General features: G+C 53.1%; 1 protein-coding gene across 4 annotated transcripts in view; it reads left to right on the top strand.

Moving 5' to 3' along the window:
- NLGN3 (neuroligin 3) overlaps positions 1–12387 on the top strand; it is a 56829-nt gene that overhangs the window by 37972 nt on the left and 6470 nt on the right. For all 4 annotated transcript variants that reach the window (XM_053273801.1, XM_053273802.1, XM_053273803.1 and 1 more), the window contains 2 exons: positions 1112–1261; positions 3633–3818. In XM_053273801.1, the coding sequence (XP_053129776.1) occupies positions 1112–1261; positions 3633–3818 (336 nt within the window). The remainder of the gene's footprint in view (positions 1–1111; positions 1262–3632; positions 3819–12387) is intronic.

Genomic DNA, 12387 nt, shown 5'->3' with positions numbered 1-12387 from the left:
GCTCAGCTGCGGTGATGGACGGGCATGGGGCAGACACCAATGACCATCTTCCCTCTTAAGGAGCAGCAGCCACTGAGAGGGAGGGAGAGGAGAACTGGTCTTGTGGTAGCAAGCATGACTTGTCCCCTTAGCTAAGCAGGGTCTGCCCTGCTTGCATATGAATGGGAGACTTGATGTGTGAGCACTGTAAGAGATTCCCCTCAGGGGATGGAGCCTCTCTGGGAAGACCATCTAGGTTCCAAGTTCCCTGGCAGCATCTCCAAGATCGGGCTGAGAGAGATTCCTGCCTGCAACCTTGGAGAAGCCGCTGCCAGTCTGTGAAGACAATACTGAGCGAGATGGACCAGTGCTCTGACTCAGTATGTGATGGTAGCTTCCTATGTTCCTATGAGTGAGAGACACAGAGAGAGAACTGGAGACTGAGCCAGGCAGGGCCAAACTGAATGGGCATCCTTGGCTGGCAAGCGTCTGGGCAGAGGGAAGCTACTATGACAGAAAGAAGAGGCAGGCAGTCCTTAGACTCCCCAGCATATCACCCAGCGTCCCTTCTCAGCAGGAGGAGGGTCTCTGTGCCCCCACTTCCTATCCCTTCCTGCCCCTCCCCAACCCCTGCATCTCCCTGCGGCTGGCAGCAGCTTAAGGTTCTCCAGTCTCCCGGAAGTGTCTCCTCCAGCTCAGCACCTCCTCCAGACTCTGTGTGCTTCCTGCAGGCAACCCCAACCGCAGCAGCTTTCCAAGGTGTGGGGCACCGGTGCCAGGACTCTAGTCACTCTGCCAAGCAGCTTTGGCCCCCTCTCTTCCTGCAGTGGGCCTGGCCTGGCCGTGCGGCATTCCCGTCACCGTTGGCCCCCGCAAGCCCTTGGGGTCTCCTCACGTTGGCTGCCTGGCTGTGTGGGGAGGGAGCTGTGCTTGTCCCAAGAGAGGTTGGGAGGCCCTCGGCTGAGCCATGGCCTCGGGTCTCTGTGACTGGGGGAGAGGGGGAGGCGGGGTGGAGCCGGGCCAGGCCTCTTCCCCCACCCCCCACCAGGAAATGCCCACGAGTGGCCCCAGCGGGCTGGAGGTAATGCAGAAGGCCTGCCAGAATCCTGTCTCTAGCTTCTCGCCCTTGCAGACATCCGAGACAGCGGAGCCAAGCCGGTGATGGTGTACATCCATGGTGGCTCCTACATGGAAGGCACAGGGAACATGATTGACGGCAGCGTATTGGCCAGCTACGGCAACGTCATCGTCATCACCCTCAACTACCGCGTGGGAGTGCTGGGTATGGAGCAGGCTAGTGGGCTGGGCTGGGGTGCAGGGCTGGAGCCCTCACAGGGGCTGCTCCGAGAGTGGGCTGTGAGCATAAGGGGTGGATCTGGGTTTACCTGGGGCTCCGAGGGTGGGAGCTGGATGGGGAGAGCCTGGGCAGACACATCCTCCCTGGGGCAAGGGAGCCAGGTGTATCTTGGCTTCCTTGCATTTATTTATTTGTAAGGCTCACAGCCTGCCTTTTGACATGAAACAGTCTTGGGGGGTGGCTTACAAAATAAAAACAACAAAGTCCAATGTCCAGAGCAGAAAACACAGCGTGGCAACCAGCAGATTAAAAATAAAAGCGCCTAAAAACAATGGGAGGAACACTCAAAAGCTCAGCAGAAGAGGATAACCAAGATGGTGCCAGATGAACACACCTGAGGAGCAAGTCCCACCAGCTGGTTGCCATTCCAGTTGCCGCCCGCCTAAATTCATGGGGTGCAGGGTGCATCTGGAGAAGGATCTCTGCCAAAGCAGCGTCTGTTGACTCACTGGGAGACCCATAGATGACTTCCTAGAGCCAGGTGGAGCCCTTTGCAGACCCTGGCCAGAGCCAGCTGCAAGGCGTTGTCCTGTCCCCAGCCCAGCTCCCTCGTGGCCCTGTAGTTGCCTTTGCATGTGCAGCGGGTGGGGTGAGGAAGAGAATGCGCAAGGCTCTGCTCTGCTGCACGCAGGAGGGACACACAGATGGGAGTGGGGCTGTTTCCTCTCCAGGCACACCCCACACGTGCACTCTGCACCCAGATGTTTGGGCTTCTGCTCAGCCTCTGAGGGAACGCCATACAGCACAAGCACTGGCCATGTTCATTCTTGGCCAGGGGTCCCCCCGCAACATGCACACGCAGGCCGTCTGTCCCCTTGTGCATAAAGGATGGCAGCCCCACTGGTGCGCGTATGCCACTGCCTGTGCGCTCTCCTCCCGCTCCCTGGTGCCTTGTCTCCGGCACTGATTCCCCCTCACTCCGAAGCTGATCTGTGGCCCGGCCTGGCAGGAGGACTGCCCGTGCCCCCTGCTTGGGAATTCTGTCTCATTTGCACATCCTGGCACAGCACAGAGCAAATATTGATCTGCAGTTACATATTGAATAAACGTGTTTACTCATCGCCGCCTCTTGCACCGCCTGGCAAGCGCGGCTAATGAGCTGCACCAAAGGGAGTATTCTGTGTCCCATTTCTCTCCCCCCGCCCCACTCCGCCCTGGTGCGGCTTGAGCCATTGGTGGAAGCAGACTGATGGGCACGCTCCGAGGGTGGGGGGAGCGGCAGCACTGCCAGGGCCAAGCGCAGCAGTTCCTTGCAGCCGTTAGCAGGCCAGACCTTTCCTCACCCCGGGGAAGCGACTTCTGCCATGCTGTTCTGGCGCTGTGCTGTGTCCTGCCCCCTTCTCCCCCACCTGAGGGCCTCTTGTCTCCATTGCAGATTTTTGGGGGGGGCGGAGGGCTATGCCCACCTCTTGGTGCAGCTGTAGATCCCGGGATCTACAGCTGATTTTGGTCAGTGGATGGGGGCCGTTTGGTCTGGCTGGGGAGCCCAACGGAAATGGCCAGCTTCCAAAATGGGTCAGATCATCCGATCTGGCGGTGGTGGGGTGCCAAGGGCCCCAAGGGAGCTCTGTTTATTAGCTGTTCAACAAATCTAGTCCAGTGTTTCCAAACCGCCTTCGAAGCAGCTTCATCATGAAGTCTAAATACAAAGCGTATAAATCTCAAATATTTAAAAATCACTCAAGACAGTGAAAAAATCCTCTCAGCAGGCTGGCTAGGCCTTTCCAGGTACCCAAATAAGAAAAAAGCCTGGCAGAGGCAGAGGTGTGGGGGCCTTTTCTCTCCTCAGCATGCTCGCGAGGCCTTTCCAGGCCCAAGCTGGCCGAGGAGACCAGGCCCAGCTCGGGGAACAAAGGTCTAGATTTTATCTCGAGACCAGGAGTCCCCTGTCCTCCGTGCCCAGCTTGGCTGGCTGCTCTCCTTTCACCGCCAACTAGCAGCTGGCTTATCTGGACTGACCCCGCCACAAGCACTGCCCGCCATGTTGCTCAGCCCCGTGTGCAGCAAGCGAGACGGTGCTTGTCCTTGTATCCAAACAACCCCTTTGCCACAGGTAGGGATAGGGAGTGTCTGCTGCATGCAGAGTGGGCTGCACATGGCTCCCTTGAGGAAGCTCCACCATGTCGAGGGTGCATGTGCATACCTTGACCCCAACAGTTGCAGCTGAAGAATCGAGTCCCATAGTGTTTGCCTTTGGCAGTGGGTTTATTGGGGCATGAGGGGCGGGGTGAGGATGGGCCTGGGTTATCCTGGAGGCGGGGGTGCCCCTGTGACCCACTCTCTGCTTGCCCTACAGGGTTCCTGAGCACAGGAGACCAGGCCGCCAAGGGCAACTATGGGCTGCTGGACCAGATCCAGGCGCTGCGTTGGATCAGCGAAAACATTGCCTTCTTTGGCGGTGACCCTTTGCGCATCACTGTCTTTGGGTCAGGCATTGGCGCCTCCTGTGTGAGCCTCCTCACGCTGTCGCACCACTCTGAAGGTAAGAGAGCCGTGGGGGCCCACCCCGCCCCATCTGCCAGTGTCCTGTCCTCCAAGTGAAATGGAATAGCAATAGCAATAGCACTTACATTTATATACCGCTCTATAGCTGGAAGCTCTCTAAGCGGTTTACAATGATTTAGCATATTGCCCCCCAACATTCTGGGTACTCATTTGACCGACCTCGGAAGGATGGAAGGCTGAGTCAACCTTGAGCCCCTGGTCAGGATCGAACTTGTAACCTTCTGGTTACAGGGCAGCAGTTTTACCACTGCGCCACCAGGAATGGCAGAGACGGGAGTTTTCTCCCAAAACGACTGGGCTTCTGTCTGCCTCCACCCATACGAGTGAGAGCCAGATGCTCCTTCACCTTTATTTATTTAGCATATTTCTATACCGCCCAGAACTTACGTATCTTTGCTTCTCTGCACCTCCCATTGATATGCATTTCCTCCTCTTAGAATGACAAGTTTCTTTTCTTTCTTTGTTTAAAAAATAATATTTTTTAAAAAAATATGCTGAATATGTACAATTGCACAGGTGTTTAAAAGAAAAAATGTGCTCCTCTCCTCAAAAGGCAGGGAAGAGGGAAACAAGTATTGCAATAGGACTGTTTGGGGAAACGGCAAGTGCCCAGGACAATTGCCTGTTTATAAAGAAATCAGCCGATGACATTAACGAGGAATCTAGCTGAAAATGCACTCCGTTTTTTAAAATGCTTGTTAAAAAGTGAAGGCTGCAGTAACGGAGTGAAGTAGGGGGTGTACCAAATCCTTGGCTGGAAAGAGAGACCCTGTTTACGGGTCTTTAATGAAGATCGTTCTTAGGGTGCTGCCTTGGGCACCCTGTGCTGGACCCAATCAAATCCAATTGAATGGGTTTGCAGAATGCGTGGACTTCTCGCCAGGAAGGGCTTGGCTGTGGAGTTCAGTTGTGGGAGAGGAAGGTGTCTTGACGGAAAGAGTGGGCAGGTGGGAGGCTGTGTGGGTAGCAAAAAAGGAAGAGAAGGCCTGAGGGTCTGGATAGGACCAGATGCCCATGGGGCAGTAGCTGAAGAAGGGGGCACAAGACATTCTCAAGGTACTGAGACCTTGATGGTCCTTTCCGGAAGGATGAAGAGAGCTGTACTAAAGAACCAGCTGCTGCAAAATGGCTGCAGGGGAAGTTGGTTGCAGTGATGGGAAACAGCTTGATGGCCCATGAAATAGCAAAGGCCAATCGGGGTTAAAACTGCTGCAAAGGCATCTTTCAAGCCCAATAGCCCCAGCCACAGAACAGGCCTGTTGTGAGACGGTTGTGCTCAGTGTGTGCAGAGAACTGGGAGGGCCTGCCCGATGATTCCCAGCGACCTTGTAAACAGGGCTGGAAGCTTCCCATCCATGACTAAGTGAACCAAGTATCTGCTTTTTCTTCCATGGAATCTGTAGAACTGACTAATGCGGTGCCCAAGAGTCATAATCAGGCTAAAGGCCATGCATTCTGGCCCGCTATCAATCCTGGCTCTGGAAAAAAGAAAATCCTGGGACTGGAAGAAATCCAGTTTTCAGCGGAAAAGGAATTCCGGGCTGACGGGACAGGGTGAGGCCGGTACTACAGAAACTGTCAGGGTCAATTTGAGGCCAGGCTATCAAAGGCATTGTGGGCACCAGCTAAACCCAATTTTCTCTAATGCAGGGGGGTCTAATGACCCCCCTTGAGTCCCCAAATGATGTTGGACTGCAACATCCATCATCCTCAGCCACAATGGCCGAAAGCTGGGGGTTGGTGGGAGTTGTAGTTCAGCAACATCTGGGACCCAACGGTGAGACCCCCTTGACCTAATGAACACATGAAGGCGCTTGATACTGAATCAAGCCATTGGTCCATCTAGTCCAGTCCTGTCAGCTTTGACTGAGTCTCATAGGTTCGGGGGGGGGGAACTTTCCCATCACTGTTCAATGAGATCTTTTGGACAGATTATGCCCTCCCTCAACATTATGAGCCCTCCTCATAAGGCATCTCCTCTGCAGCATACACTTCACATAAGCAGGAATGGCGAAGAGGCCTCCACCCTCCAATCCTGTTTTCCTTATGAGGTCAGGCTGTAACATTTGGGGCTTCTTTGTTTAGACAAAAGGGTGACTAAGGGGAGACATGATAGAGGTTTGTAAAATTACGCATGGTGTGGATAGGGACAATTTTTCCTCCCTCTCTCACAACACTAGGACCAGGGGTCATCCCATGAAACCGATTGCCAGGAAATTTAGGACCGCAAAAAGGAAGTATGTTTTCACATCGCGCGCAATTAATCTATGGGATTCTTTGCCACTGCGTGTGGTGATGGCCACCAGCTTAGATGGCTTTAAGCAGGAGGACAAGTCTATCAGTGGCTGCTAGTCTTGATGGCTATACGCTACCTCCGAGTGAATAGCTATTAAGCATGTTGGTTAAGTGGAACCTCCATGTTCAGAGGCAATGTAAAATAAGTTACCTCTGAATCCCAGCTGCTAGGAAGCATCAGCAAGGGACTGCTACTTCCTTCAGGTCTTGCTTCCTGGAGGTGTCTAGGGGGCCACTGTGGGGGCAGGATGCTGGGCTAGACAGACTTTTACTCCCCTCCATTGGAGCGGCTTTATGGTCCATATGTTTGCACACAGGGGTGCAGATGGAAGCCTGAGGACAGGAGAGCATTCCCTTTTTTGTACCCCAAAGCATGCCTTTAACGGCATGGATCTTCCAAGGTGTTTATGTGTAAATCTGCGTATGCTAGTGGAATACATAAGTGGGAAATGAATTAGCAAGAAGGGAGTGTGGCAAGGTCAGATGGTTATATTAATCAAGGGTTGTCTAGTACGCGGCTGATTGGGAAGGGAGGGGTGTGTTTGTGGGCTGGCGCTGGGGAGCCATTTCTTAGTGCATCATCACACGCAAAACCCATCAGGGACCAGGCTCTCTCCTGTCATTGCTCTAGTGCCTTGAACTCCAGTTGAATATCTGCCTGCAGGGTGGAGGCCTGGCTTTAGAGCTGCCCCACGAACGCTCCTAAACCAGCTAGCACTCACTGGGAGGGTTTCTGCAGCTTCTCTTCTTGCTGGTGTTCAGCCTATATAAAGCATGTAGCTTGAGCGAGGGACTGAACTCTCATTTGCTAGCAAATGGAGCTGGCAAGAATATGTATGAGACGGCAGGCCAGGCACCAGCCACTGGGGAAACAAACAGGCTTCTGAGCCATCCAGGGGAGGAGAACCAGCCTCGGTAGGATGGAGCTAGCTGAGGATTTGCTCATGGCATGTGGGGGTCCCAGAGGGTGCGAGGCAGCAGGGAGGGAAGTAGCAGATGCTTTTCCATGCTACTGTAAATAAAGAAGAGAAATGCCTGCTTCTGGGATTGCCTCAATGAAAACAGCCCTCTCTGCCTTGGTGCTTCATGGAACATAGGAAGCTGCCATATACTGAGTCAGACCATTGGTCCAGCTCGCTCAGTATTGTCTACACAGACTGGCAGCGGCTTCTCCAAGGGTGCAGGCAGCAATCTCTCTCAGCCCTATCTTGGAGATGCCAGGGAGGGAACTTGGAACCTTCTGCTCTTCCCAGAGCAGCTTCATCCCCTAAGGGGGGAATATCTTACAGTGCTCAAACTTCTAGTCTCCCTTTTGTATGCAACCAGGGCGGACCCTGCTTAGCTTAAGGGAACAAGTCATGCTTGCTACCACAAGACCAGCTCTCTTCCCTGGCTAGCAAAGTTAACCATCCAAGAGAAGGGATAGTTGCATTGAGCAAAAGCAGCAACCCACAGTTCAGGGCGGAGCGCACAATACCAAGGAGGAGAGCTGGTCTTGTGGTAGTGATCATGAATTGTCCCCTTTGCTAAGTAGAGTCTGCCTTGGTTTGCATTTGAATGGGTGTCTGCATGTAAGTGCTGCAAGATCGTCCCCTTGGGGATGGGGCCCGAAGCCCAGTGGTATAACATCCACTTTGACGTCCCTGGCAACATCTCCTGGAAGGGCTGGGAGAGACTCCTCCCTGAAATCTTTCTCATGTGTGGCAGAATGTGTCCACCTCTGGGCTCATGCACAGCAAGTTGGAGTGCTGCAGAACTCTTTAGCGCACATTTTTAAGGAGCAGACTGTCACAGGTATTTCTCTTGGGGTCAAACTAAGGACCCAATAGTAATTCTTTCTTTCTTTCTTTCTTTCTTTCTTTCTTTCTTTCTTTCTTTCTTTCTTTCTTTCTTTCTTTCTAACAGCTGTTGCAGAGGTGATTGGAATTAGAACTGTGGCATGGATGGGAGGTGTTCCAACCCTTTCCCCCCTGTGCTGCTTCCGCACAAAAATCTGCTCCCCCAAAGTCCCTCTTCGCCCTGGGAGGGAAGCTGCCATTGGTGCCAGTTGCATTTCCCAAAGCAAATAGCAGCTCGTGGTGGGGGCGAGGATTTTCATCATGGCTGCAGTGCAGGGGGAAAGGGCTAACCCTCCTTACATGCTCCATGGCCCCAAGCGGACTCCCCTCCAGTGCTACTTTAAACAAATAAGAACGGTGGAAATACAGTTATGTATTTGCGTCTAATTCTGACTCTTGGGAGATCCTTAATATTGTGATGTGTGGATGGCAAAACACTAGAGCAGGTTAACAAGAGGTATAATGTACCCCCCGCCCAGGCAAGGCCTTTAGGAGCAGCCCAGAGAGAAACTTCTGGTTCACTTGTTTTAGGCTGGCCTCAGAGCAAGGGGTTGCCTAGGCGGCCTCTTAAAGTTCGCTTCCAGCCATGTATTGACTTGGAGTATTTCTGTCCTGCTTTTTGCACACAAAAAAGCCTCAAGGTGGCTGACAAAAAAAATAACACTAAAATGCAAAGAAACAATAAAAACAGGAGATAAAATTCCAAATGCACGAGATAGTGAAAGGCAATTAAAAAGACTTTCACACCCCATTGACGGCTCAAGGGAGACTTCCCTGGAAACCTAAAGACAGCAGAGTTGGTGCCAGGTGGCCCTAGCTGGGAGGAGTGGTCTTATTTGAGCATCGTTACTGAAACGGCCCCATCTCTAGCTGCCACCGTAGAGAAAGACATAGGAAGCTGCCATACCTGTGTCAGACCACTGGTCCATCTAACTCAATATTGCCTACACACTGGCAACGGCTTCTCTAAGGTTGCAGGCAGGAATCTGCCTCAGCCCTATTTTGGAGATGCGAAGGAGAAACTTGGAACCTCCCACATGCAGAAGCTCTTCCCAGAGCAGCCCCATCCCCTGAGGGGAATATCTTTCAGTGCTCACACATGTAGTCTCCCATTCATATGCAGCCAGGGCAGACCCTGCTTAGCTAAGGGGACAGGTCATGCTTGCTACCACAACTGACACACAAGTTGCTGCAGGCCCATCAGTGAGCCTTTCTCTCCATAAGCTTGGTTGAGAAACTAGCCGTCTCTGGGCAAGCATAGCTTTTAGGTAGAATCCGTGCATCTGGAAGGGGTCTGGATAGCTGGATGAATCCAGGTCTTGCTTCTGTGGGCAAGCTTCTGTGGGCAAGCTTCTGTGGGCAAGGTTCTTCCAAACCATGCTTCTTGTCAAATGCAAAAGTCAGAGATATGAAATCGAAGCTGAAGCCAGGAGGCCAAAACCTTCCTTGGATCCCCAAGGTCAACATGCCATCAGCGTACATTAAATGTGGAGTGGTTGCTGCTGTGTTCCACACAAACGTGAACAGCACGTTGTTGATGTTCTGCTGTTCTCTTTCACGGTGCAAAGAGCAGGGAGGTGTTCATTATTTGGCAAGAAAGGACATGAATTTTTGTAGAGCAGGTTTCAGCAGAGAAGGAGGAATTGAGTCCTGGAGATGGACAGAAACAAAGGCAGGGAAGAGGTGAGAAGCCCCTGGGGGTGGGACTTCTAAAGAGCGATAGCAGACACAGCCTGTTTCCCCCCCCCCGCGCCCCTCCGGGATTCTGATGCTAATGACAGCCCAGAAACATCCCAAGGGGCTGATGCCTTGTACAAGGAGACTGTGAACAGCCTGGAAATTGAAAAGGCAAACGCACAGGAAATGGGGAGCAGTACGTGCGGCAAAGGATGTGTATACAAGGAGACAGCACAAAGCTTTCAGGACGGCATCCAGCAAGGCAGAGACATGAGATGAGTCACACCGAAGGAGCCACTTTGGTCAGGAGCTCCAAGAAAGAGGATGTGTCAAGTCCCTGAGGGCCCAGCGAGACAGGACGTGACTAGATCCCCTGATGATCCCTTTTTCTGGGGTTAAAGCCAAGCAAGGGAGTAGGGAGGGGCTTCGAATGGGGCTGCAGCACTGGGGAGGGGGTTCACCCCCCGCCCCACAATGTCACAGCCCTGGTCCAAGCTGTTCTCCCCCTTGGATGGCGGACAGCTGGTCTGGGGAGGACAGCTGGTCTTGTGGTAGCAAGCGTGGATTGTTCGCTTTGCTAAGCAGGATCTGCCTGGGTTTGCTTTTAGATGGGAGACTACTTGTAAGCGCTGTAAGATGTTCCCCATAGGGGACAAGGCTGTGGCTCCATGGTAGAGGATCTGCTTGCATGCAGAAGGTCCCAGGTTCAATCCCTGGCAGCATCTCCAGGTAGGGCTGGGAGAGACTCCTGCCTGAAACCTTGGAGAAGCTGCTGCCAGTCTGTGAAGACAATACTGGGCTAGACGGACCAATGGCCTGACTTGGTATACAGCAACTTCCTGCATTGCTTCTACATCCCACCCCTCCACAAAGCTTTATTCTGTCTTTCCTGCAAGGAGTTTAGGGTGGTGTGCATGCACCCATATATCGCACTTCCCTAGATTTCAAACAGCTCCATGCATACATTTTTGTATGCATACTACAGGCATGTAAGGCAGGCCAGTATCATTATTCCCCCTGTATCAAAGATAGGAACATAGGAAGCTGCCATATACTGAGTCAGACCATTGGTCCATCTAGCTCAGTATTGTCTGCACAGACTGGCAGTGGCTTCTCCAAGGTTGCAGGCAGGAATCTCTCTCAGCCTCATCTTGGAGATGCTGCCAGGGAGGGAACTTGGGACCTTCTGCTCTTTCTAGAGTGGCTCCATCCCCTGAGGGGAATATCTTTCAGTGCTCACACTTCTAGTCTCCCATTCATATGCAACCAGGGCAGAACCTGCTTAGCTAAGGGGACAAGGGTAACGGAAGCAGGTGAGGTTATTTTGCCTGAGTGCTGCCAACCGTGTTCTTGACTTAGGTAAGATCTGAGTGGGGAGATTTTACAGCTGCCTGCACGTGTCCCACCACGCTCCGCTGGAGAGGAGAGCTGGTCTTGTGGTAGCAAGCATGACCTGTCCCCTTAGCTAAGCAGGGTCTGCCCTGGTTGCATATGAATGGGAGACTAGAAGTGTGAGCACTGCAAGATATTCCCCTCAGGGGATGGAGCCGCTCTGGGACGAGCAGAAGATTCCAAGTTCCCTCCCTGGCAGCATCTCCAAGATAAGGCTGAGAGAGCCTCCTGCCTGCAAGCTTGGAGAAGCAGCTGCCAGTCTGTGAAGACAATACTGAGCTAGATAGAACAATGGTCTGACTTTTATGGCTGCTTCCTATGTTCCTGTGGTTGAGGGAGGCACTCAATGTTCCCACCAGGAATCCTGGAGTAGAGGCAGAAGGTAACCCTCTCCGCCTGGACACAGCACACTTTGCAAGGTTTCTCCGTGCATGATCTCAGTAACTGACAATAACCCTGTAAGGTAGACCAGTGCAGTTATCCCTGCATTGCAAATGGAAGGCTGAGAGGGAGGGGCACAGGTCACCCCATGTATTCACAGCAGAGGCGAGATTCAAACTGGGGGCCTTCCAGAGTCACAGCTACCCAAAAAACTACATTGGCTAGGGCAAGATGTGATGCATCTCAGAAGGTACCTGAAAGTCAGTAAGCCAGATCTGGCAATCATTAACTAGGCAGGACACTCATTAGGACCAGCAGTGTCTGGTCCTAAGGAGCCAGGCGGGCACCAAAAGAGGCCCTGTTGCCTCTGCTTCCCAGCAACAGCTCAGGTTGCTTGGTTAAACACACAGCTCTACCTGATGAATGGCCAGCCTGCAGGCAGCACAGGGCGGGAGAGAGGAGCAACCCACACTGCCTCCTTTGGCTGCCCCCACCCCGGGCTTGTTGGGATGAGCCGCTATTGATCCTACCCAGTTTTGGGAGCTGTGCATGCTCCCAGTTATGATAGTCCACGGGAGTGTCTGCATGGGAGACTCTCCGTCCTATCTCGTTCAGCTGCTGGGCATGACAACTGAGTAGGATGGTGCTGTCCTACCCTGCAGGAGCCTCGCGTGCAAGCACCACACACCCCCTTCTCGCAGACTGTCACAAATGGGGAGGCCACATAGCTCCCGAAACTGGCTAGGGCGCTCCTCCCACCCCGCTAATGATGGCCAGAACTAGCCCAGGGCGTAGGGTGCGCCAGCCAGCCAATTGGGACATCCCCTTTGACTCAGGGGATGCCCCCGAAGTGGATTCCCATTTCCCCACCACAGTGAGAGAAATGTTAGGCCAGGCGTGGAGAGCACCCGGCGGGAGGTATACAGTGGGTGGAGTGTTTTTGCAGAGGATCCCTGATCCTCT

Source organism: Hemicordylus capensis, chromosome 11 (genome assembly GCF_027244095.1).
Source record: "Hemicordylus capensis ecotype Gifberg chromosome 11, rHemCap1.1.pri, whole genome shotgun sequence".
Lineage (NCBI taxonomy): Eukaryota > Metazoa > Chordata > Lepidosauria > Squamata > Cordylidae > Hemicordylus > Hemicordylus capensis.
The sequence above is the reverse complement of the archived record's forward strand: the minus strand, read 5'-3'. Positions and strand labels throughout refer to the sequence as shown.